At 45.0% G+C, this 26791-nt stretch overlaps 1 protein-coding gene across 1 annotated transcript; it reads right to left on the reverse strand.

The window, feature by feature from the left end:
• Positions 1 to 1316: 1316 nt before the first annotated feature.
• Positions 1317 to 26779, reverse strand: DUSP10 (dual specificity phosphatase 10). Its single transcript, XM_071579181.1, has 4 exons — positions 26633 to 26779; positions 24216 to 25061; positions 6612 to 6989; positions 1317 to 3558 (listed from the first exon to the last, which is right to left on the reverse strand). The coding sequence occupies exons 2-4, from the start codon at positions 25015 to 25017 to the stop codon at positions 3293 to 3295; spliced, it is 1446 nt and encodes a 481-aa protein (XP_071435282.1). The 5' UTR covers positions 25018 to 25061; positions 26633 to 26779; the 3' UTR covers positions 1317 to 3292.
• Positions 26780 to 26791: the final 12 nt, after the last annotated feature.

Below are 26791 nucleotides of genomic sequence, written 5' to 3' on the forward strand. Positions count from 1 at the left end.
GACATGTATTTGCAGTACATTATATCCAGTACCAGAAAAGGAGGCACTTCCAACACATACACACACACACACACAGAGGCACAGCTTCTGGATGGTCTAACACTCATACAAACCCTAACTGCGTTTCTCCTGCACTTAGTATAAAGATATTAAATGATCATTCATGAGTGTCAAGAAATTATGCTTGAAAAAAAACAGCATTTCCCTCCAATATGCCCTCCTCTGAAGCAATTCCCAGGCTGCCATTTCCCAGCTTGGCTTCAGTGTGCCATGACCCTCTGGAGGTCCTCTCCTTCAACCCAGCTCCAGCTTCCACCAAGGGAACAGGTCTGCACAAAGGAGGCTTTTGATGATCAACAGACCAACAGCAAACTCTGGTCACTCACAGCCTTACATTGCTCTGTCCCACCATTTCCAAGATCATCACAATGGAGAACAAAATGAGGCATTGCTTCTCACAGTGATAAGCACACAAGCTGACAGGATTCCTGCAGCTGAAACTCCAACTCCACATCTATGCATACGGGAGCAGCCACACTGCTCAGCTTTACTGAGGTAAACACTTTGGATCCTTGACTGCCAGTAACTTAAATTTAAGACTGCTCAGGCTGCTCATTGGCTAAAGTCAAAACTAAACACAAGCACTTACATGGCTGCAAACTTCATCCTAAATCACGGCAGCATGTGGCAAGCGAGGCTGAACCAGAGAGGATGCTACGAGTCATGGTGGTGCAGCATACCCTTCCTTACTCTTGAGATGTTCACAACAGGCCATTTGGAACAGGAACAAGGAAAGTGGTAACATGGAAGATGGATTTTGAATGAAGTCCTCCTTCCCTTCATGCTGAGTCCCTAACAGGCATCTTGCATGCTCCCCTTGCTGAATAACCTGTTTCCCTGGCAGAGCATTGGCACAGCAGCAATGGCAACAAACACAGGCTGCAAGGACCAACTTCTGAGCCAGCCCTGCTGCAGCTGCTTCTACTTCTCTGGTAAGAAACAAGGAGGTTTTCTAACCTCTTCCCTCCTATCAAACAACCAGCACCTGTAGTTCATGGAGAACAGTTGGAAGACATTGGAGCCAAACACAACGAAGGGGGGAAGGAGGGAAGCAGGGAAGCGGAGCATCTTTGCTAAAGGATCTCCTTCCTTCCCAAAGCACAAGATTCCCAACAAGCAAGTGGTACCTTCTCAGTCCAACCACTTTCTCCTTAGCCCCTGGAGTGGACCCTGGGCAACACTCGCTGCTGAGAGTGTTTTCAGTGAAAGGACCGATAATTATCATAGAAAAGAAAAGTTTTTGAAAAATCAATTCCAGTAGAAAAATAATTTAATAAAGGGATAAGTTTCAAGAAAATAGCTGTATATTAACAACATTTTAAGTAAAATGTCCACAAAAATATACATGTCTAATGTGATTATACATTAAGTTTTCCGACAGGTCCTGTTTTACACTTGGTTCAGTCCATCTTGGAAAAGCCTTACTGCTATCAGACTTCCTGGGATGGATCAGTTTGCAGAACAGAATCATAGGATAAATGTTTTCTAGCTCATTTTAGGCTCAGACAGATAAACTTTGGAGTTGGTAACAGTCCAGAAGAGATCAGGTTATCCTGTACCATTAAGAATTTTTTAAAAAAAGTAAATACAAACAAGGAAAGAAAAAGTCAGCCACCCAAGGGACACTGTCAGGCAGAAACATCAGCCTACAAAACACACCACACAACACCAACACAGCTGGAAAAAGCAAGGGGATGAAGGAAAGATGGGCAAGAGGGAGGGGAATATCCCAGGAAAAGGATTCCCAGGAACTGTGGAACTGCTAAACAAGGGGGCTACAGAGAGGCCGGGGAAAAGCACACACATGATCAACGTATTTCTAGAAACCGGACAATTTTGTAACATTGAAGATAAGCTAATTACAGGAATATGGAAAGGAATCAGTGGAGAATGTTTATTTCTTAATTTTTCAAATGGCTACTGAGTTGCAGAAATAACAGGTCTGTTCCAAAGAGCCCTCACCAATAATGCTAGTTCAGCCAAACAGAGGTGAAAAATCCGGTTACAGAAACTGAAAGATGCAAGAGTACAGAAGAAAGGAAAGAAAACATGTTCCACCAGTAGAGGACAGGAACAAAACACTGAAGAGGAGATGCCAAACAAGAAATACCAATTTTGTCAAAGGGAGATGTACAATGCCACAAAAAAATAAACCAAAAGGAACAAAACAAAAACCCCATCCCATAAAAAGAAAATGGAAAATTGCTAAAGAAATAAAAAGACACACATTTTCCAAAAGATTTTTTTGTTTTATAATCAAATTTTTTTTACATAGACAATTGAACACACCAATATTTTGTGCGAAAAATATTTTTAAATAAACTTCTTGATTTTTGTACATTCTGATATACATATGTAACAAGGTTCATGGCACTGTAACCAGGATCAAAATCATATAAAGGAACAAAATAATTGCTCTCATTTATCCTTTCTGAACCAAGCTGGCTGCTGTTGCACTATTAGACTAAAAATTATTATTAGTGGGCAGCCAACTCTAACTGGTTAAACACTCAAAACAAAGCCCAAATTATTATTGCACAAGAAGCCAGTGAAGGCATATGGCATAGAATGATCGAAGTCCCTTACTGTTAAAACCCTACACCTCAAAATAGAAAAATAGAACTGGAACATGAAACACGCCAAATAAACTTTTTTTCATCTTTAGTTTGAGTCAGGAGTGTGAAAAGTGCCTTGCAGACTTTTTAAGCTGCTGATTTCCTTTGCATTGGTGAGCATTTTGCTAGGTTATCTTTAGCAAAGCCTTTGCAGAATGAAGGCCATTACATTTCAGGGAGGGTTTTTTCTGCTTTGTTTTGGCTGTTTGTGTTTTGTCTTCAACTTAGGTTTCTTCAGTCTATGAACCTGCACAGACTACTTAGCCATAAACTCTACAAGTAGCTGGAAAGGTGGGAAAAATAAAAATTAAAAGAAAAAAATGTCCAATATTTCTTCTTTTTCTTATTTTTATTTTTAAAAAGTACTCCTTTTGCTCTGAAGCCTCCCTGCTCTGCTAGTGTCTGAGAAGGAAATCACAACAGCATCCCAAACCTAGCAAAGTTCTTGGATCTTTTAAAAACCTTTCCTTACAAAAAAAGGTTTTTATTCACAAAAAGTTTGCCGCAAAACTCCCCTTGAAAGCTAAAAAGAAAACCCACAAGCCACCCATCACTGCCCCAAATCAGGTGAAGAACAGGTTAACCCCTTCACTGATCGCCTTCTTGCAGCTTCACCGTCACACGAGAGTCTCTACGCCGATCAATTTTGGTGTGAGGATTCGCGGTGTGACACCATTGTTTAGATCTTCTTCAAACTCCAGTAACTGCCCCATAAAGTTAAGGTTAGGGGAAATGATTGGTCGTTTGCCTTTTACAAATTTATAGGCATCCGTCATGGTCATGCGTGTGTGCTTCATTAAGTATGCGATAACTATGGTGGCAGATCGGGAGACACCAGCCTGGCAGTGGATGAGGAGACCTTTTCCACATTGATGAGCTTCCTCTGGAAATGGGAAAGACAGAAGAAAGATTTTTGCCATTTTGTAAATTAGAACAAGCTCAGTGCAATTAAGAGTAACTTAACGTGAAAAGTCCCTTGATTTGATTACAAGCACAGCAGCACCTCCTCACCTTCCCCTCCAGCCTATCCTCCTCCGAGGTTGTAGTTACTGAATGTGAAACACCCAGCCCAGTCCAACACTGAAAGTCCTCATAGCCACTTTTATCTCTTTATTAGATGAACTGCACAGTGAGAGATACTGTCACACTGCTCACATGCACTGCCAGGGAGTATTCATTTGGGAGGCCAAGGGCCATGGTAAAGCATCTCAGGCTCTATTTCCACCTCTGCCACTGCACAGTGGCATCTCAATCTCCCTGTCTTTCAATGCAGGGCACCACCTTTTTTAAAAAAACAGGTGTTTTCAGATTCAATTCATAACAATACATCTGTTTCAAAGCCCTGTTCTTTGAAGCTTTTACAAAGCTACTCTTGAAATGAGCTTCAATGGGGCACTCTGCTGTGGTGCCTCTGCAAAAGCAGGAGCTGGATACACACACGCAGACACATCCTCTCCGCCAAAATACATCACTGAGAGGGAGGCAACCTGGGCAGTGGGAGGACAGAGTCTTTGTAACCACATATTAACAGGACAGGAGAAAAAAGGAGTCACTACTATACCACCCTCATCCCCCACAGCTTGTTTTTAAAACAGGAGATAAGATGTGACTCTTCAATCTACTTCTTTTGTTTTAATTCACAGGAGGGGTGTGAATTTATTTTGCAAGTTTTGGCAGAAATCCAACCCCACCATGAGTACAGTTCATCCCACCCCACATGTTCAACCTGTACTGTGAAAGCATAAATGAAGACAACTTCCCTCTAGACATTTTTGGCAGTTAGTAATTCAGAAGGCTGAAACTCTCTAATGCATTTTGACACACTTTCACAGAGAGTTTCTGATGATTTCATTTCCTATGGCTTTAGTCTTAGCTAAAGCTGGGGTTGGTTGTGGTTTTTTCAAGACATATTTAAAGAAACATAGGCCAACAATCTGCTATTTAAACATTTCCAAATCCTCTCAAATGCAATTTAAAGTATACCTAGAGGAAGGGAAAGCTTTGACTAGTTATTTCCCCAGCTGGCTAGATGGAGAAGTATTTGTTTATTAAAAACAAAGACAGACCCCCAAGCTGCAATTATTGAAAAAGGAAAGTAAAATGAGTTTTGAAACACTTCATAAACCTTTTCAGAGCCAACCTGCTTTCTCTGCCCTTGGTAAGGTCACAAGCCAAACACTATCCTTCAGTGGTTTTGAGAGCTCTAATCCTTCAGTTCACAGGGATGCTGGGTGCAGAAATCTCCCTCCGACCCATAAAGCACCTCAACAGAGCTTTGCAGTCTCTTTATGTAAGCTTAGCCTACTGCATCTCCCCATCTTCTTGAAGGTTTTATGGGACTCCTTGACACAGCATTTTTCCCAGAGGATCAAAACAAGGTTCCCTCTCTCCTACTCCTCACCCAGAATGGGGTGTTCACTCTCCCATGCACATAGTAATCAGCAGCTTGGAGAGCTGACGACACTACTGGTAGAGCTGGGGCTGAGTAAGGAACACTAGGGAAATTTTGGTTTAAAGTAGAGATTCTTTGGTCCTTCACACTGTAGAGGACAAGGATTCCCAGCAGGAGCTCTCAGTGGTAAGACTCAGGTTTTAATGCTGCTCTCTATCTGAACTGCAGGGTAATCAGTGATTTCTCAACTCACATTCACCATAGTAGCATGGCTACAGACCACACATATCAGCACACCACAATCCCCTGCCCATCCGAGCACAGCCAGGCGAGGCTCACAAGCCATCTGCCCAGGCACACAGCAGGTGCAGATGGGCTCAGAACAACATGCTGAACTTAGATCTCCTGCCCTGGGACCCAGTTCTGCAACTGGAGCCCAATTCTTGCTGAACCTGAGAGCACCTCCACAGAGCCAGCACATGCAGGCTTAAGTTTGAGGAGACATAAACCCATCCCTTGACTCAAGCGTGATAAACACTGATGGTCTGAGGGCAGGGAGGAACATGGCTCTGCACCCACTTCAGTATGGGGTCAGTTAAGGATCTAAGCTGTGACATGGCATAGAAGCACAGTTCCCTTGTCTAGGCCACTCCAGCCTGAAGTACTGGTAAAGAGATTAGCCAAGCCTCAACACGAGAAAACCAAACTATATGTCAGAAAACCCCCCAGGACATGTACTTGTGCTGGGGAAGCACAAGTTGGACATTCACTATGGTGCAAAAGCAGCATCCACAAACAGTATCACATGCTGAAGTCCTCTCTGACCAGCCTTGCTTAAAGTGGCCATCTGGCTTTAGACTAGCTGATAAACTAGAGCTGAGTGTAGCCCTAAATTTGGCTGAGGGCTGTCCCATGTTGATAATAGAGAGGTTCAGAACAACATGCGCAACGTTGCTGGGTCATTTCATCTGCAATCTCTGCAACAAGCTACGTGCCTGTACTGAACTCTTTCACACAGCCTACAGCGTTTAGAGGCTAATTAATGCAAGTTTTCATCACTATCCACTCAACCACACATACACTCTGAAGCTATAAATCTATTGGTAGAACAAGCCAAGTGTGAAAGTTTGTCACTTTTCTCATTAAGTTAGAAAAGACTGAGCCATCGTTAAGAATAGTTACTACAAAAAATTGGCTGTAAGCCACTGTGGAAACCAGGAATGCAAAGAAATCAAGAAGAGGGGATGATGAAAGTCTCAGTTTTCTGGATTTTCCTGAATTTAGAAGCCTAGAGGAAGGTGTTAATATCAATGGTTAAAAATTGTAACCCTGGGCTACTTAACTGGATATGCTAGAGAAGAGAAAGAGGAGAAATATGACGTTCTCACCATTTCTGACAACCTAAACAAAAGTAAATATGGCCTAACTCAGCCGTCCGTCACAGTAGTTGGCAAAGCATAAAATTCACTCTAAATTCTTACAACAGGTAAAAATAAAAGAAACTCAAAACCAAACAGGAGTATTTTCAGGAAAGGATTAATTACCAATGAACTCAAAAGCCTCTTCAAAATACTGCCTGAGATTCTGCTTGTTGCTGTCAGTGGCTGGGAGCCGCTTGTAGTTGAACATGCCTTTCTCATAATGGTACAGGGGCAGGTGGGTGGTCACATTGATTACGTAGCCTATGTTCATCCTCTGCATTTTCTCCAAGTCCTGAGCATCATGCTCATTTCCGAGGAAGAGGAAGGGAAGGATGGGGGTGAGCTCAGCGTTCTCGATGTCTGGCGTGGTAGGGATGGACTGAGGTAGCATGGGGGGCACAGCAGAGGCACCGCCGCCTCCTCCCCCCTCTGGGCACTCCTGCAGCTGGAGGGAGTTATCACAGAGGTTTTCATGGTTCTGCTTGAAACCGCTGAGTCCTCCTGGGGAGAGAGACCAAACAGATATTTTGATTAGATATCCCAAGGCTGGCAACACTTTGGACCCACCTTTACTCATAGCACATGCTGGGACCACCAGCACTGGAGCTGGCTGTACTGTCTCCACCACCACTGTCACAGTGACCAGTGCTGGGCTGTCAACAGCAAGGGTAGCATGAATCAGCATAAGGCATTGTCCTCCCCTCTGCAAGGCAGATGGTGCCAAGGAACAGGCTCACAGACAAACAAACATGCCTCTGTGCAACATCAGTGTGCTGTGGCTGCCTCACCTAGCAGACCATGGGAGAAAGTATTTTTCCAAGAAGGAGAACATCACCAAAACTAGGGGCAAAGAGGCTACCAGCACACTAAAACAGAGCAGCAAGCCAGCTGGGACAGTCTTAGCTGTCCACAGCAGATTTGCCTCTGGGATCAGACCTGTCAGGCATCTTCCCATCCAACACCTCAGAGGATGGGTGTAGGTTCACCCCAGCATTGCTCCAGGGAACAATACATACATGTTTATGCACGTGAACAAAAGAACACCACTCCTTTTAACCTAACAGAGACTGAGGTGCTTGCTTAACATGTGGCAAACAGCTCTCCTTTTGGTGCCTTGGCTGCCTTAAAATATCTAGCAAGAGCTATATTTAGGACATTAATATGGATTGGGAAACGAATCTGAGGGGGGAGGGAGAAGTCACTTTTTCAGCTCGTGCCTCCCCTGGCTCTACTGTCCACCTTGCTGGCTTTTTCAAGCACTATCTTCCTCCCCTTCCCTTTTTGGTTTTTTTGTTGTTTTTTTGGGGGGGGTTTCTTGTTTGTTTTTTTTTGTTTTTTTTTTCTGAGGAGGAGGGCAGCTTTGCAGAGCTGGAGCAAGCAAAGCAAACCTTCTTTCTACACCTCATTCTGCAGTGACATCAGTCCCAGGCTCCCCACCTGCCTGGTTTCCATAGCGATTACACAAAGCACACAATGACATCAGCTGGCATGACATCAGCTCTTTGAGCGCAAACAATACAAGAACTACTACTTTGTTCGAGGTCTTTGGTTGGAGGCAGTGGCGTTCCTGGGAGCCACTGATGTAATGCTAACAGGTGGCTCCTCCGAAAGAAAAAGGCGGAAAGAGGAGGAATGCAATGATACATCCCTTCCCCCTCCACCTCGTCCACAAAAGTGCACGTTGCTGTTGTACCAGGACACTTGAAGACATGCTCCGCATCGAGACGAGCCAATTGTTCAGACTCAATTGCACTTTGTTAACTGCATGCCAAAACCCAGGAGGGGGGAGAGCTACTCTGAAGTTACTAGAAAGAGCTACAGTAGCCAAAATAAATGCTGAATGTCATCATCCCAGTAATGTTACTTAAAAAGAAAAATAAAATAAAAAAAAAATCAAAGAGAGGCTATTTATCTTTTCCATGCTCTTTCACAGTGATCTAGTGAAGGTTTAAAACAAAGCAAAATATGCTGTCACTCAGGCTGTGGATCAGACACAGCAAAGGGCTGCAATGCCTGTTCTGAGTGCTGCAATTCAAATGTCTGCGACATATCTGCTCATAGGGTGGTACCCAACCTGGGCCATTTCAGTGCCATCATAGAATCACAGAATGAACTGGGTTGGAAGAGATCTCTGAGATCATCAAGTCCAACCCTTGATTCAACACCACTGTGACTACTAGATCATGGCACTAAGTGCCACATCCAGTCTCACCTCAAAAACCTCCAGTGATGGAGAACCCACCACCTCTCTGGGCAGGCCATTCCAATGCCTAATTACTCTCTCTGTAAAGAATTTCATTCTAATATCCAACCTAAACCTCCCCTGGCAGAGCTTCAGCCCATGCCCTCTTGTTCTACAGCTGGTTGCCTGGGAGAAGAGACCAACCCCCACCTGGCTTCAACCCCCTTTCAGGTAGTTGCAGAGAGCCTCCTCTTCTCCAGACTAAACAACCCCAGCTCCCTCAGCCCCTCCTCATAGGACTTGTGCTCAAGTCCCTTCACCAGCCTCATTGCTCTTCTCTGGACACCTGCAGTGCTTTCAATATCTTTCCTGAACTGAGGGGCCCAGAACTGAAAACAGTACTGAAGGTGTGGCCTCACCAGCACTGAGTACAGAGGAAGGATCAGTTCCCTCGTCCTGCTGGCCACACAATTCTTGATACAGGCCAGGATCCCACTGGACTTCTTGGCCACCTGGGTACACTGCTGGCTTATGTTCAGCCTCCTGTCAATCCAGATCTCCAGGTCCCTTTCCGCCTGGCTGCTCTCCAGCCACTCTATCCCTATATGCTGTACTCCCTGGGGACAAGGCACCCAGACTAAGTTACAACCATCTGAGCCCACAAAAGTCTCAAAAAAGAAGCCAGACAACTCATGAGTGCTGTTCCACTCTCACCACACACAGTCCCTGCATCTAGTTGATTTATGAGGCACTACTCTAATTTAAGTGAAGCTCATGCATGCGTAATGCTTAGATTTTTCTAAAGTTTGCAAGACTACTTCCCAAAACAGGTCCAAGTCAATTATGATCAGTCCAAAAGGGTAAAAGAGGAATGGACTTTCCACATGAAGGTAAATACAAGGTACAGGCTGTTTAAATGCATTTGTGTTCCTTTTTCAAGCAGCTGCTATTTCAGCATTTAAAGTCTTCACGTAGGAGGGGAGAAGAGGCCAACACATAGTTCCTGCAAGCCTGGTCTAAGAGTTGATTCATTCAACACAGTAAGGTCCAAGACATACCACTGCTACTGATCACAGCTCCAGATCACAAGGAAGCTCAAGGCATAGATGCAGAGACTCCACTCGTGGTTCTAACAAAAGCTGTTTTGTGGCTGACACTGCCCAAGCCTTCCCAATCCTGGGGCATGAAGGAAGCATTATACAGGACACGAAGCATTATACATGGTAGCCGAGAAGCACAACCCAGCAAAAGATTCTCACTAGCACAGAAGTAAGCTACATTTTTAAAACAGCTTTTCAGATGCTATTTGAAATATGCAAAAAGTCTTCAACATACAGGAGAAACTTCAGCAGAGAAGCAATATAATACATCCAGCATGAAAGCCCATCAGCATTCATAGCAGTGCTGTTTGAACCATGGCCATGGTGTGTAGCCACGTTCAGTGACAAACCAAAATGCCAGTAGCCAGGTAAGCCACCAATTCACTTCAACAGAATGTCATGCTGGTAGCCTGCCTCTTCTGGCTTTAAACACACCACACAGCTGTAATAACCAAAGTACAGCAAAAAGCCTGAACTGCCCAACAGCCTGATGCAGCCCAAGTGTGGGTGCAGAGAACATCCCAAGTGCTTTTGTGCATACTCTGCTTCAAAACGGCTGCTGGGCAGGTGTTCAGAGGGGCCAAACCTACCCAAATCCAAAAAGAGAGGGACATAGAAGGATGTTCAGCACTCTGGGGAACTTAAGGTATTTCTTCCATAAGGAAATTAATCAGTGAAGCAGGACCCGTCCTGACAGCTGGCCTTGGCTGGTATCTAGCAGGACACAACATAGGACTGAGGACTCTGGCTCACTACTGATGCCAGAACCAGGTACCTGGGCAGTTATAACTGCATGTCATCTTCCTGCATCCTGCCCTGCCAGAACAGTTATCAAGTGACCATAGACTTTGGATTGTCTGAGACTTAAAACTTTTAGGAAGTTTCAAGTCAACACCGTACGTTCTCCGGCTGCTCACACTTGTTTGTTCGAGTTCTTTGCTGCCATCTGCCCATAAACATCTTGCTTAATGCTCCTCAAACTCCTCTGCTGAGCAGCACCCAGGCAGCAGCTGCACACAGATTTCCCAGCTCCAAATCCACCCAGGAGTCTGAGGCTTGCACCAGTGCTATGAGACCAGGTGAGCAGCTGGAGAGGAGCCAGAGCAGCTCTGAACAAATAAAAAAAGACAAGCAGCATGATGCTTGCATAAAAAAATCATGCTAAACACAATGTCTGTCATTTGTCATCAGAAGAGGGCAAATACAATGCAAAACAGGCACAAAAGGTAAAGCAGGAACTAGGCAATCAGCTTTTGGGATAGACCATGACCTCACAATACAATCATCTTCAAAGAAAGAAAGAAAAATAAACCTTACTTGCACACATTTATAAAAGTGGATTGATTAATTGGGGGTTGGTTTGTTTGGGTTTGTTTGATGTAGTTTTTTAGTTTGGGGGTTTTCTTGTTTGTTTTATGAGAACATTGAGAATTTAAGTACAAGGAGTACAGTAATACCTGCCCTCCTCCACTGTCTCTCCTTTGGCACCTCCTTCAGCCACCACTGGTGCTCTCTAGCTGTGTGACTATATGCAAACTAGGATATGAGTTTACAATCTATTTTGGTAGATTTGCAATATGTTTCTACCCCACAGTGAAGAGAGTAAATAACTTTATTCCCTCTCCAGTGAGAAAGCTTAGAAAGAGGCAGCTGCAATGAAATGCCCTTACAACAAAGCAACACCTTTGCATTACCTCATCGGTGTGGACGTACTTTGTTCTGAGTGTGGCAGGTACTGGGTGTTCCTGCTACAATTGCAAACAGGAACATACTTTTATACATGACAAACTGCAGATGTGGGAGCCACATTTAGACATAACACGTGATCTCGGGAGACAACCAGACCTTTTTTACAGCTTTCAAAGCTGTCCAGGAGGATTTCTGGATCCACTCATCCTCGATTACAATACCACAAAGCCACTTAAAAAAAAATAGAAACCAAAATAAAAGCAACAAAAGCAGAAATCCCAGGACACTGGGAAGTATCAGCAGAAAAGATGTTCAACCTGTAACTTCCCCTTCTCTTGTGTTGCTGGGCTCTTGTGGGGTGCACAGCAGAGAATTCGGCAATACCGCAGTTCTGGCCATCACAAGCATTACTTGTTCAGGAATAGAGCCAAGTTTTGAAACACCCACTCAGCATGTACCCTGTCAGTACCACCATAGCAAACCGAGCCCCTGTGGCTGCATTTGAGTGTGTTTGAGGTTGAAATGTTACAGTGTGCATTTGGGGCGCGGAACAGAGATACTCAGACAATCGGTGCATATCTGTTTAAGACGATGCTTTGAATTTGTGCAAGTACAGCGTGTTCCTTTAAACCTGTGACCTCATTTATTTACATTACTGCAGAAAAGCACTGCCAGAAGCAACAGCTGATGACAGTCTCATGTATTTTTCCACTAAGACAACAATTAAACTGCTCCTGTGTTATTAATGAACAGATGACTTTGTGTCAAGTTGATTCAAAGCACAGGATGCCTCAAGGTTAAGTAAACGTGACTCCAGCATGTAAAAATAGAGGTTAGGTATTGTCCAGATGCTTTGCCCACACAACACTCTATCCCTTCCTCAGCCTGGCAGGAGGGTCCAGGTCACATGGCCACCCCTTGCCACACTGCCAGCGACTAGAGGTCCTTCTGCAGAGTGGCACACTGGTGCTGAGCCACCACCACCTTAATGCCAGCATTCAGGCTGCTCCTGTACCATGGGCTTTCTACCAAGGAAAATGCTGCTGTACAGGTTGAAGCAGAATTCTGCCATTATAGGTCACATCCACTCCCAGGATATGGACAACCACCCAAACCATCTCTTCATGTCACCCCATATACACAGTTAGGTATGCAAGTGTAGGTCTACTGAGTAGCCAAGGCACTAGCAGGGAGGGCATAGAGGCACTGGGGTTGCACTCACAGGGCATGAGAGCTGCAACCACCTTGCAGTAGAAGGTCTGGCTGTGGCACTTGCTCACAGCTGTTGCTGGCATGGTTTCAGACAGAGCAAAGATGGTTCATGGTGCATACACTAGGGTTTATGCTCTGTTCATCCTGAGGTGCTTAGGGATACTCAGATTTCCTGAATAACACAAGACAGACCTTCCTTGTCCAAGTAGGGCTCTCTTTGCTCTCGGGAAGCACTAGAAGTGGGGGAAGCACAGTTGAAAAAGGCTAATCCAATCAGATCATTGTAGGAGTGTACCTACTCTCCTAGCAGATGTCTTTCTCCTCACCACAGCTGTTGGAGAGTAGTACTCAAGGCTTGCCCTCACTGCTGTGGGCTCACTCTACATGAAAGCTCAATATGACTGAAAATACTGTATTTGGCCCACAGAGTGGGAAGGGCAATTCCCCTCTGTTCAAAGCAGTGGGGACCTATTGAACCCCACTCATCCAGGTGAGATTAGGAGTTGCTCCTTTGATTTCAAGGGTATTGTGGCAGGGTTTCCATGTTCTGGAAGTAGCTTTACATGAGATTAAGCTGACAGAAGGGAGCCCATCCTTCTGCAGTACAAGGAAGCTACAGTGTAAAGCTACCTTACCATTCCTGCTGTTAAGAGAAAAGGGGAAAGAAAACAAAATATCTATCCTTATACAAAGTAAGTATCCACATTTACCTCAATAACCCACATTGACTCCATCTCCAAAATCAAAGACATAACTGAAAGTTTTTCTACTTCTGTTGCTGATAGCAAGTACAACAGGTCTAACTTTCTGGTCCTGTTGAGTTTACTTCTCACCTATTTGCAGGATGTTCAAAAGACCCATCTCAGGGTTTCTTTCCCTGTCACTCGCATGGCACTCAGCATCAGCCTTGCCGCAAAAGATTACATTTTAAACAAACATAAAAAAGTAAAAGTAAACAGTTCACAAAGAACAACTTCCACCTCGATACACTCAATCTAATCTAGTCTCTCCCTCTAATCAAGCTGCCAACGGCACTTCAAAAACAGGCAAAACTCCACATTCCAAAGAATTTGCAAGGTCAGGTTTTTTCCATGTGGGAACTACACTGAGAGGTCAGTTTGTACACAAATTCTGGCCTAGAGGATTTACAAGCACATCCTTGACACAATGGCTTTGAGGTCCCTTTAGAAGTCAAGAGTGTGACACCAGACAAATAGAAAAGGTTTCCCCTCAGCATGGAGGGATGTGTGCACACATTTGCATGTAATTTCTAATTTTATCTTGCTGCAGCTCACACCCCTTGCCACAGCACATCCTCTCCTGCTGGCCTGTGAGGTTCCTGGTCTCATTTACTTTTTTTTTTTCCTTTGACACGAGGCACAGCACAGCCAGCTGTCCCAGGGATACGTTCCAGAGAGGCAGGAGAGAGGTTTCACCAAAAGCCCCTTCCCCTGCCAGGCTGTTCCAGAGATGCTGGCTCTGCCGAGCTCTGCTCTCAGCTCCTCCCATCCCACCACCGCCTGCTCTCAACCACACCACCAATATCCCCATCCCCCACCCCATTCCTCCCACACTTCAACACATGACTTCCTTCTTTCCACCATTAGATCTCACCTCTTTCTTTTCTTGTTCCAAGGACCACTAGGTCATCCAAATTCATTCCAATTAGAAACAAACTTTTTCTTTTTTTTACTTCTCAGTAGGGAACCTTTTTTGGTATTTCAGTTTGATTCTTTTTTCTTAAATGTAGTTGGAGGGGGGAGGTGTTTGGTTTGGGTTTTGTCTTAAATACAGATTTTTTTCTCAGACCTTGGACACCCAGGCAAATACTCCACACCCTTCCCTACTTTACCTTTACCTGCCAGCTTTTTCAAGAGATGCTACTACTGAACTACTCACCAGCCTGTCCAGAAGCAGCTCTGAATACTTCTGGACTACATCTCTGCATTCAAGACAGTCATTACAGCTTGAAACTGGAAATCTATCCATGCTATGACAGTGCTGAGTCTTCCCCTTCCAAAGCAAAAACTAACCAATTCATGGGAAAATAAACCAGCATCCTTCAAAGCACTGTGTTTTCCTTGAGGAGTGGTCAGGAAGGTGAAAGAGGAGAAGGCCTGCTCTGAATTTTGGTACAAGGATTAAACTATGTAAGAACATAAATAGGAACAAAACAAGAAACCTCAGATCCCAAACATACTACAGTGAGACTGAGCAGCCACAGAAGAGGACTGGACTTGCCCTGCCTGGAGGGCAAGCGTTTATAACAGAAACTCAAAATTAGACACATTACAACTTCTCATGGCAAAAGTATGCATTCCCATGGGGATGTAGGCTAACATGAAGACCAATTAAATAATCACTGGAAATGTCAGCGTAAACCCTGAAGGAATACATACTTCTACTGTGAAATGCTCCCACTGGAAATCACATTAACAAAAAGGTCATCAAGAAATGCTAAAGCTATGTACAAAGGAGGCAAGGGAAGTGAGGGGGGAGGGAACAGATATAATTTTAAATGCAATAAAATACCACAAATGGTTTTATATTGACAAAGAGCTACGGGTCTGTTTTCACAGACAGAGGTAGAGCTGAGTAGATTTGCCCAGAACATCAAGTTTTGTTTGTTTTTTAATCTATTATGAATTCTCTCCCTGACCATCACCACAAGCATCTCTCAAGCAACTAGCCTGGAGACAGCCAGCAGCCAGTGTGATGGCACACGAGCAGGATGCAGACAGCCACAGCTCCCTGTGGCTGAGCATGTCTGGAGAGGACGAGCAGTCCTAGCACGGTGTCAGACATCTGTAATCCTGGATATGTAGGAATGGACCTTTCTGTTTAATTTGCATATTTTTGAGAACACAGACATTTTCACGGTTCAGCCATCCATTTATTCTCTTCACCCTTTTAAGGGCAACCTCTTCAGGACAGCTTCTTTCTAACAACAAAGCAGGCTGCTTTGTTTCTCTGGAGGATAACACAGGCTCTTTTCCAATCCAAACCACTGCTCCTCCTCCACATCAGAAACACCAGCACCATTCACATTAACACAAAAGGAGAAAAAAGATGCTGATATACCACACTAGCATTTGGGAGTGCCATCCATTCCTGCTGAAGGGTTTAGATCAAAGAGCTTCTACCTCTTTGGCTAGAAATAAGAATAATACCTGGCTCCTAATTGACACTTTCCAGCAAAGTATTTCAAAGCTCTTAAAGAAAAAACAGAGCAAATAAAAGGTGCTGACTTGACATATCCCAGTGCCACATAGTTCAACATAAAAGCAGCAACCTACTTGAACTAGCATGGTGCATGCAAGACCCCACTCTGACAAAAGCTTCAGAAATTAAATCCCAGTCCTAATGGTCAAGGAACCATGGCTAAAAAACAAGGTCCTAAAAACCCCACAGGGAAAGAGAAAGTTGACAGAGATTGCATCCCTATACTGCAGAGTCAAGGGAAGAGGGAGCAGAAGGTGGAAAAAGAAAAAGGTATATTTACAGAATTCAGAGCTGAATAGCAATAAAACAAGGAATATGTTCAAGATCAAAATCAACCCTTGTCTCCAAATAAAGTAACTCCTTGTCTCCACAGGTGAATTAACACTAATGTTTCCCAGGAAGCGTAAAAACTGTGTTATCCCTCAACAGAGATGTTTCTCTGCCCTGGAGGACTAACACAAACCCCTATGAACTTATGATTAACCTCACATTAAACAATCAGAGCAGTTTTGTACCTCAAATATGTCAAATGCTAAGAAGCAGCTAAAGTCTTATTTTTAGCTTTCATCAGCTGGACAGACTCCCATTACCTTAAGATCAAGAGGAATTAGAGCCCATCATCAACACAGTACAGGTGAACTGCTCCAACAACTGCTTTTGCTTTTAAAACATTAGTGTTCAACTGCTTACATAAGCCTTAATAACACCCTTTGGCACAATGAACTGGAGAAAACCAATTCAACTGATATGACAGAAGTTTGCAAGTTATCTTCTATTTTCCAAGTCTCTTAAGGACATTGTGAAAAAAAAATATATATATTGTAATTCCTCTGTGGACAAGGAATAACATCTGTTCTTTTTATTACCTTTAATTAGGAGCAGTTCTCTATTGCAGTGAATCAAGTGAGAATTAATTCAGGTGTCCTGTGGACTTTTTAAAACCAGGGTATAGTAAAGGAATTGGAACAAATGTATTCACATCACTATTATTGTTCTCTTAATTTATTTTTTGCAACTTCCTCCTTCAAAGTCATGCTCTGGAAAACAGCGTGTGGAACACATGCAAAGCAGCACCTAACCCTAGCAGGAGCAGTAGCTCCCAAGCCCTCCCACCTACTATCCTATTCATGTTCCCTCAGCAGCAGATGATGACAGATTTGCAGTCCCTCACCACCCCACTACCCCAGACCCCTCCAGTGTCAATAGTCCAGGGCTAGGCCACACAAGAGCTCACACCACAGGGAGCTGTGGATGAGAGGCTCATTCCTTCAGGACAAGAGAGACCAGGTGGCACCTAGAACTACAAGGTCCCAGTTCCTCCCTGTGGACTTGCCAGCTTGGGTCTCTTCTGCATGCACTCTCCTGGGATACGCTCGCTAAAACCAAGTGCCAGAAGATCAGAAGCTTGTATCCCATTCTGGATCTTGGTTTCTTCATTGGGAGCACAGTTTTCTTTCAAAAAGGAGGTAACCTACTCACTCATGCAGAGAAACACATGAAAATGAACCTTGAATTTTTAAAAGCACAATAACCACCTAGAGGCAAATCAGAGCCTACAGTTTATCACGTTAGCAAAAATGCACCATATCAAGGGAAGAGGGGAAGGGGATGCTCCTAAGTCTGACTCTCACCTTCTGCAGCAAGCAGTTGTGTTGTTCTCAGGGAACCATTGTGACTATGGATGAACCTGGATCAACAACAATTAACACTGGTGGCAACAAGAGAGATGAGCTCAGTGTTACAAACAGTGCAAAGGACAGAAAAACAAAAAAAAGCCCAGTCATAGGAAAATTACTTCTCTAAGGCCTCACAGCAAGTCTGTTGTGTGTTTGCTTAGTCACAGAGCAGGAGACTAACCATCAACTCACCCTTGGCCAGAGTTCACATGGCCACAAGACCACTCTGCTATCTACTCCACAGAGTATCCCTCTAGCCAGATCACCTCCTTTCTGCACCATAAAGGAGACAGACCTGCTCCTCCCATCTCTTCCCCTTTCCACTAAGCCCCAAAACACTGCTATACAGTTGTAGAACCAGGCCAGACCACCTTCAGCAGGCTCCTGGTCTTTCAGAGCAGCAGAAGACACACCAAAACTAACCTTTGGTGTGCTGAGATACTTCCAGATGTAAGGTTGCCTCCATCACAGATATTAATTGAACCAAAGAGTTTCCTGTACTAAAAAGGCAGAAGGTTTAAAAAAAACAAACCAAAAAACAAAACAACAAAAACCCCAAGCATCACTAGTGAAGCTCAGAGCATTGATCAGACACCACTGTGCAGAGATCACGAGCACCTCAGGACTTTCCAGATGCAGAAAAAGGCCCACTGAATCCCTCCATGCCTCCTGCTCACAGCAGTCCCTGGTCCTGCCTCCACACAGGGTGTGCTGAGAGGCACAGCCAGGACTGGTGGCTGAACCCAAAGGCACCAGTGCATGTTTCGGCTTTTCCACATTCAACAGATCAAGAGGAGGTGAAAGGCCTGTCAGAGGAAGTTGAAGCAAGTGCAGTGCTCAAGACAGCACCTTTATCCAGTCTAGTCTCAACAGGATTCTTTGCCAGCCTTGACTTTTAGATGAGGCAGGGAAAGATGACATGCATTATATGTATTTTTCTTTAAGACCCAGCTTACTAAACACCTTTGTGATAACCACAAATTAATTTTTACAGTACAGAGGTGTTTAAAAAACTGCTAAAGACAGATTCAGGCGAGCACTCTGAATCAAAGCTCCAGAAAAACAACTACTAACAGTAATTCAGGTCAGCCTTGTGATTTCTGTAGCTAGCACTCTCCCAGGCCCACCAGAGACTTCCCAACAAGGTCACAGCACCATGAATAATCTTATCTTACATACAAAGGGACAATGCATTAGGTCATCTTCAGATTACCATAATCTATTTCTTTAAACAGCATGACTTCTATAGCCCTGCAAGCTGATGCTGAATATTTGAGAGGTGTTTCCCTCCTCACTGGCTAGTGAAATTGCAAAACAGACAAATGCTGTGCATGCTGTTCATATTTATGGCATTTCTTTACTTCCAAGTTGCTTGCCTAAATAAAAACCCCTAACTGTATTGGGGCTTTTCATAGAGTAAAGGAAGAGTCATAGCCTAAAGACAAGTAGATGATCCTCCACTTCAAATGCATCATAAAGCCAAGGTGATCCCACTAAAAATGTTTGTGCTAGTTAAGTGTCATAAAAATACGAACTGTTACTTTGCAAGGCAAATCCCCCGTGTATAGGTCTAAAATAAAAAATTCCATCTGTATAAGTTAACATGCAGCCACTCTGAGCCTCTCCAAAAGGCTGTGCTCACCTCAAGAGGAAAAAGCCAGGAAACAGACCGGCAAGCAATCTGATAAAGATTTTACTAGTAGAGTTTTTCACCTCTGTCAGAGCAAGTGTAAGGGCAGCACATCAGGCATTTAGCTAATTATAACCCAGTATCTACCTATGAGCAACATCACAGGGAATGTTCCACCAGTTCATACAGAACTGGAACAGTTTTTCTTTACAAGCATCAGACATGTCCGCCTAATGTAACAGTTTGCTTAGCTCCTAGTTTGGTTTCCAAGGGTATGACAAATCAGAGAGCCAAAAAAGGGGGAAACAAAACAAAAACTCCCCAAACCTCATCCTGTTCCTCTCTTTCCAAGGCAGTGTCAGTGCTCTCTTCCCTGCAAGGACAGTTAAAATGTGATAGGTACCATGTAAGCCAGCACTTCAAACTCAGATGTCATTATCTGGAAGGAAATGCCACACTTTGTGTTACTGTTGAACAAGCAAAGGTTGTTGTACTACTCTCTAGAAGTATCCCCTCAAAATACAATAAAGACTATGGTGTCCAATCACACCATTGCCCCAATTTATCTCTATGCAAAAGGTACAGACACACACAACCAATTTTCAAGAATTATGGCCGAGAAGATTATTTATTCCAGTGGAAGGATACTTTAAGCTCCAGCAAGCACTGAAGGTGAAATCTCACCCTTAACAGAGCCAGCAGAAGTTTTTTCCCCCAGTGACTGATAGGGCCAGATTTCTCTGCAACAGAGGGAACACACTTTATTTTTAAATGTTAAGTAATGCATGTGAAACAACCAATGTGTTTAAAACTACACATTTCCCTATTACAACCATGACCTAATACTTATTCAGTGGAGATCTCTGGTAGAAATAAGTGCCAGGCACATGTTTTGTTGGTCAGCTGGATTTGCTGACCATTACATCAAGTTTTACTTTCAAATACTCTTGTACAGTGCAATCCAATTAGGATTTAAAACAACACTGACACTGTTGTATTATATAATTAATAACAAATAACGTATTTGCACAGATTATGATCAGGTCAAGTATTTCTCAGGCAGCTGATCACAGTATTTCACATGAACACAGAACATAAACCAGGTACTTATTCCTTGTGTAAGCATCTCGGGCCCTCTGTACGCGTAAAAGTCTCAGCTTCGCTGATATGCGACTCTGGTGTGGTCAGAGATCTGAAGCTATTCTTAGACCATGGCAGAAAACATGAAGTGGTTTGTTGGCAGGTCTTATACTCTCCACTATAATGCGAGCAAGTCACTTCATTTATTTCCCTGTTAGATGAGCAAAGAGAAGACTGAAAGCCAGAGCATAAATAAGCTCCTCAGACTGGGAACAAGAACAGAGAATCAATCAGTTTTTGGGGGAGAACCAGCCAGTTCCTCTCCATCTTCCTTGTAGCAGTCCAGCCATCAGTTTACAGCATGTAGGGGGAAGAAAAAGAATGAATTATATACCAAACTACATTCTGCACCTCTGCTTTTGAATTGTTTCTCTGCAGTCAGACACAGAAGCCTTTACAAACTAAACACAAGACATGGGCCGGTTCAGAAGGCTCCCACTGCTGCGCCTCAAAGGTAAAGGAGGAAGAGCAGGATGGACACAATACAACCAGATACTGGTCAGGGAGACAAAGGCAACTCCTCTTGTGTTAAAAGCTGTCAAGATGTGCTGGCATAGATGCTGTAATTTTTCATTTTTGTTTCCTTTGTAGATTTAATTTAACTTGGGAAAAAATGCTGAACTCCAAACCTAAACATTTCCCTCCGGGTAAAATAATACTTTTCATCTGAATGCAAATGAATTTCCCACTTTCTATTTTTAGGTCCCACTAGGAAACTCAAGCACACAAGCCCCTAAGACTCCAGGCCACTTTCACTATGAGCCAAAGTGCTCAGGAAAGGCAGAGATGCCTCACCACTGGGTTTGCAGAACGGAAAGGACCACAAACTCACCAAGGAGGGCCAGGGCTGCTGACCCAGCCCAGGACCACAGAGCCATGCTCTGCTGCTCCCCAAATTCAGCAACAACCTTGACACTGGCCTCAAGCAAAAGGGACACTGAGTTCATATCACTAATTTTGCCTCCTTTCCAATACTAAGAAAGTAGTAAAAACAGGGAAAAAAGCATCCACAAAAAGTGAGGCCTTTAGGTTTCAGCAAGCATGCAATATCATAGTCTAGTACGGTGTAGGGGAGTGTCGGGGGAAACATGATTTCTTCCTATATTGCATATAAACAGCAGAAGCAGAAGCTTCAGCCCTGCTAGCTCAGGCTGCTACAGCTCATGAAATACAAGATTCTTATGGGTTTATTTTTAGGGCGTTTCTGCCTGTCCCACATGCTGTTGTGCCTTGCGAACAAAGAAATAAGCAAATCTTTCTTCTAAAGAGCTTAAATCCAAACTACGCATATGTTATGTTTATGAGCAAAAATATGCTCCATGTTAAATGAGACAGCAAAGAAAGGCATGAATAGAAAGGGAGGAATACAGGTCTTGAAATCCCCCCCATACCACAGCATACATAAACCCTCTCATCACAATGCTACTTTATATATTGGTCTGCATCATTAAAAATAAATCCGGCCACCTCATTTTAACTGGAGCCTAGTAAGGTGCACTATACATACATTTATCTATAGACCACCACAGTAGCACAGAGTTTCTCTACTGCTTAAAAAGACTGAGGGATTTAAAAACTAAATGCACACAGGGCCACATTCGCCACCCCATCGTGCTGTAAACCAAAGCTGTAACTCAACCCTTGGCTTTGCCGATCGGATTCACCCCACAACGTGACACCGTGCCACGAAAACGGCAACGGGGCCACAGGCTGACAGGCAACACCAAACATGGAGAAGGTGGCACCAGATCAGGGGAACATAAACTTGGACAGCCAGGCTAGCAACCAGTGTTTGCAAACACAACACAAGGGATCAGATGGGCCGGCAATAAATTAAGAGTGGATAGCAAAGAGCAAGAGGAATCACTCAAAATAACAAAGGTAGCCAAAGAGGGCTCCCCAGCCACCCCCGGTTTCATTTTAGTGCCTGAACCCAGGTATGCGATCGTAGCAGCTCCAGGGCTGATGAAGCATGATGGAAAAAACACAATCTGTCAAGGGAAACTAAATAACGAGTGCTTCCAGCACCACGCCTCCGGCTGGGAATCTTAACCACAGCCTTCCGAAATGCCACTTTATCCAATTCTCAACTCCATTTGACCCCAGTTTGAGCCCCACTTCAAAGAACGGGAGAGGAGTTTAGGTGATAGGGGGAGCTCCTCACTATGCACTCCCCCAAGTGAGGTTTGCTTCAACCCAGATGATTACTGCACCCAAAAAAGCAAAGGATTTGGGCTTCCTCTTTTCTCTGGCATACTTCCAGATCTGCTGGCAGACCAGTGTGGGGAGGGTGTTTCTACTAAGCAGGTCTCCAAGGTAGATGCTAACACTTCTCAGTGGCTGAAAACCAAAAATTACCCAAGGGCTCCCAAACACACTTGGTTAAACCCCATGCAACACCCAGAGTTGGAAGGTGGGAGAAGGCTCTGGCGACAACACCTCAGTGCTGCCCAACTACAGCTCTGCAGCCTCTTCTCCACCAGGATCTTAATCCAGGTACTGAAAAAGTGCCAGTTTGAGCTTCAGTATTTTCCTCTATATTTCTCTGAAAAGACCTTCAGTATATCATTTTTCTAAGGAGAGGAAAGCTTGCAGACTACAACCATCTATCTAGTGGCAAAGGTAATTCAACAGAATGATTACCACCAGAAAAGCAGGACTCCAGCAGTAACCTCACTCTGCCAAGTACTTTGCCTCCCTCTTTTACAGATGAAGGGCATCACCATAATCGAAGAGACTTACTCAAAGCATATGGGGAACCTGTAGCAAGTATCAAAACAAACCCAGCATGACCATAAGCTTTCTGGGAGCAAGGAGACAGTCCAGCCATTTTAAGCCTCCACAAGATACACCCACAAAGAAGTATCTCACAGGACTCTCAGCTCCTACAAAGCTATGAAACTCAGCTGAGGAAAAGGGATAAACTATCAGCCCAATCCATTCTCCTGCCACATTGTGAAGGTTGAAAGTAGTAAGCTGCACAGAATAATTAAGCAAATTAAATACATACAGTATGAGGTAAGCAGCAAATCCTTCCATAGTTTCCCAGTGCCACAGCCAGTCTCTGCCAACCATGCCTCTGAATGGCATAAACACCCAGGGGAAATGAAATTCAATCTAGAGGGCAGCATTGTTATAAATAGGATCTACTGAATAAAATGAAGAAAGGGAACTGTCCTTGGATGCTGCCTTAATTGGTGGGGCTCATTTCCACCAAAGCATTAAGGGATAAACCAAATACCACACTAAAACAAGAACTTTACAAGAAAGCAATATACATATATAAACACATATACATGTAAACACACCACCTTCAGGTCAGTTTTTGAATGAAGTATCTCCCTCTGTCCATTATTCTGACCTCATACCACCAAAACAAGTCTTGATTCCTTGTTTTGCTGACTTCCCTGCCTTTCCTTCTCCCTCCTTCTACTCTCTCACTGCCTATCTCCAGCACTTATGAGTTCAGTTTTATAGACTAAAATAAGGCCGCTAAGTAAAGGTCAGTCTGACAAGCTAAAAGAGAACTATCCTCTCCTGGACCTCTGCTCCTTGGGCTATAAATACCAAGAATAAGCACTGGGGGAAATTCTTTGTCTGCACAGACACCAAGAAGCATCTTTCCTCCTCCTTTCAGTTCCCACCCCTCCTGCTACTCAAGGACAACATTCAGAGAAAAGGAAGCATCTCCATGGACAAATCATGGAGCCAGTAGAAGGAACAGCATTTGCTTTACCACCAGTGACTCAGGGCATAACAGGCCTTCCTAGAGATAAGCAGATGCTTTCAAGGTTCAACCATCAGTGAGGGTGACAGCAGAATGTACATGCTGCAAAACAAACCATGAGATTACGTGTGGGCAACCAGGAGAATTACCTTTTAGGACTAGGGGCTCCTTGCCTTCTCGCTTGAGTGACTCCAGCACTATGTGGAGTGGCTGGGAAGGCATTACTCTGCTTGGCTCATTGGTATTCTCATCATAAACTATAATTTCTTTGGAAAATATTCTCTTGAAGGAGTCCTTGCCTTCCCGGCAGGAGATCAAGTCCAAGACAGTGATCTTGCCCTGCTGGAGCCTTCTCCGGCTGATTTTGTCAGAACAGTTAATGTGGACAGCCCCTTGAATGTGGCTCTTATTATACTCCATGAAAGGCCTGCAGTCAATGATGACAGGCCCTTGGTTCTGTTGGTGGCTCTTGCTGCATTTGGTCATCTTCTTCGCCAGATCATTGGGGTAAATGATTTTGATGCTAGCGAGTTGCTTGGTGGTGCCCGAGACAGGGCTCCCCACTCCGCCCAGTGGGCTCAGGCTGCCAGCATTCTCATTGTTGTTGACCATTTGGTTGGCAGGGCAGGCAGTGGAGGCTCCGGTGTGGGTGCTGCTGGTGCTCGCTTGAGTTTGGGTCTGAGTGTCCTTGTCGTACGTTGCCACAGTGCAGCAACTGGCACTGCTGCATCCACAACTCAGGGAGCGTGCAGAGCCGTTGGATGAGGGCATATACGTGAGATTAGCAGTCTTTAGGGACACAACAGCTGCACCGAGCAGACTGGAGTGGCTCTCACCGGCAGAAGAGGCAGATTCAAGATAGCTAGAGTCTAAACAGAGGTTGAGATCCTGAGGTCTCACTGGCCTCGAAAGTGCCACTACTACCCTGTCGTCTAGAGGAGATGGAGGCATGAGGAGGCTGAGCACTAGCAAGTTAAGAAGAACTCAAGATCACCCTGAAAAAGAAAAAGTGGAGGGGAAAGAAGAAAAAGGTGATGAAAACAGACCATGAAATCACACAAACCTATAGATACAAAAAGTTACTTTGCCAACACACATTACCCTCAGACCAACAATCCCTTCTGACAGTTACCAGCTCACAGCAGTTGCTAAAAAGCCTTTTCAAGCCAGCAGCAAATACTTCAGCTATCTGCACGTGCACACATGGCACACAGAACACACGCGACTAGCCTGGATGTGCAGTTACACCCATGAGGAGGCATTTGGCTACATGCAGATGGTGCTGAGCTATTCTGAAACCCCAGGCCTTTGCAAGGCATGCCACTGATAACGACAGAGACACATTCTCTCATCCCGTTGTTTAGTGCAAGGGAAGAAACTACTGGGCTGACTCTGCTACTGGAAGGAACGCATAAGAACTGAATAGCTGAATGTGTCAGTGGTGATATGCAACTTTTCCAGCAAGATGGAATAAAATTAGCTTGCGAACAAATTTTCTGAGACAGTTACAAACTTGAACACATAAGGCTAAGCAAAAAATACCCAGAAGAAAAGGAAAAAATTGTGTTCCAGAGATCCTTACAAAAAGTAAGTGCACACATTGCACTCCCATCTCCCTGTTAGAGAGAGAGGGGAATCAAGCCCCAGTTAAGATCCCTGCTCCAGGCCCGGGAAAGCTGATGCTCTCCAGCAGTCCGTGAGGCAAGTTCCCGGCTTCTCACCACATTTCACAGCATCAAGAAGAGGGGTCCCCTCCGCTCCAGCCAAGGTCACTGCCTGTCCAGCCTTTGCCTTCTCATTTGCTAAGACACAGCGTGCAGGTTTAGAATCCCCCCATGTCCACTCGGGAGGGAAGGAAGACGATAAGAGCAAAACAACCTAAACCAGTCCCGACAGTGCCTTCCCTTTAGCAGCAACTTTAGAAGCAGCCGCAGCTCTCGCTGAAAAACACAGCCCAGCACCAACTTCACCAACTTCATCAAACCCCCGGAGCGCGGCGAGCTCTCGCAGCCTTGGTTTGCCGCCCAGTCAGTCGGCTCCGCACAGGGCCCGCCGGCAAGGGGTATGGAGGTGCCCCATCCGCATCCCGGCGGCCCGGCGGGCACTGCCACCCGCAGCAGCCATCGCTTTACGGGGAGAACCCGCGGGCACCTCCGGAGCAGGGAAAGGTGTCGCGACCTGCCCGCCCGGGGCACGCCGGAGCTGCCGGGGCCGGGCGGAGCGGGGCTGCCGGCGGCGCACCGGAGAGGCTTCCCAGCCCGTTACTTCCCCAAACCTCCTCTCGCCCTTTTCTGAGATAAGAAAGAAGATAAAGGAGCCCTGAGCGCCTTCGCCTGACAAAATTTTAAAAAATTTAAATAAAGGGGAGAGTCAACCCGGCTCCCGCAGCGAGGGGAAACAACTGAGGAGCACACGAGAAGCGGGAAGCTGAAGTTTTGCCCCCGAGCACAGGGACCCGAGGCCGCCACCGCCAAGAGGTGCTCCCCGCCGCGGCAGCCCCTGCGCGGGCTCCCGCAGCCCCTGTCCCCGCGCCGTGCCCCGCATGGCTCGGCTGACTCGCACTCACCGGCGCGGCGCCCTCTGGCCCGGTGCGTGGTGGTGGTGCTGGCGCTGGTAGCGATGTTGGTGTCGGTGCTGGCGGCGGCGGCCGCTGGTGCCGGTGCGTGTCGCGCCCGCTGCCCCGCGCGCCGCCCGCACCATCCTCGTTACTTTCTCTTTTGCTACC

Source organism: Pithys albifrons, chromosome 2 (genome assembly GCF_047495875.1).
Source record: "Pithys albifrons albifrons isolate INPA30051 chromosome 2, PitAlb_v1, whole genome shotgun sequence".
In the NCBI taxonomy this organism is placed as follows: domain Eukaryota; kingdom Metazoa; phylum Chordata; class Aves; order Passeriformes; family Thamnophilidae; genus Pithys; species Pithys albifrons.

Bases quoted from the DNA above. Each gene is read 5' to 3' on its own strand.
- DUSP10 (XM_071579181.1), bottom strand. From the start codon at position 25,017: ATGCCTCCATCTCCTCTAGACGACAGGGTAGTAGTGGCACTTTCGAGG. The intron at 6,990-24,215 runs GTAATTCTCCTG...CTCTCTCCCCAG, and splicing joins GGAGCCCCTAGTCCTAAAAG to GAGGACTCAGCGGTTTCAAG. The intron at 3,559-6,611 runs GTAATTAATCCT...TCCCATTTCCAG, and splicing joins AGAGGCTTTTGAGTTCATTG to AGGAAGCTCATCAATGTGGA.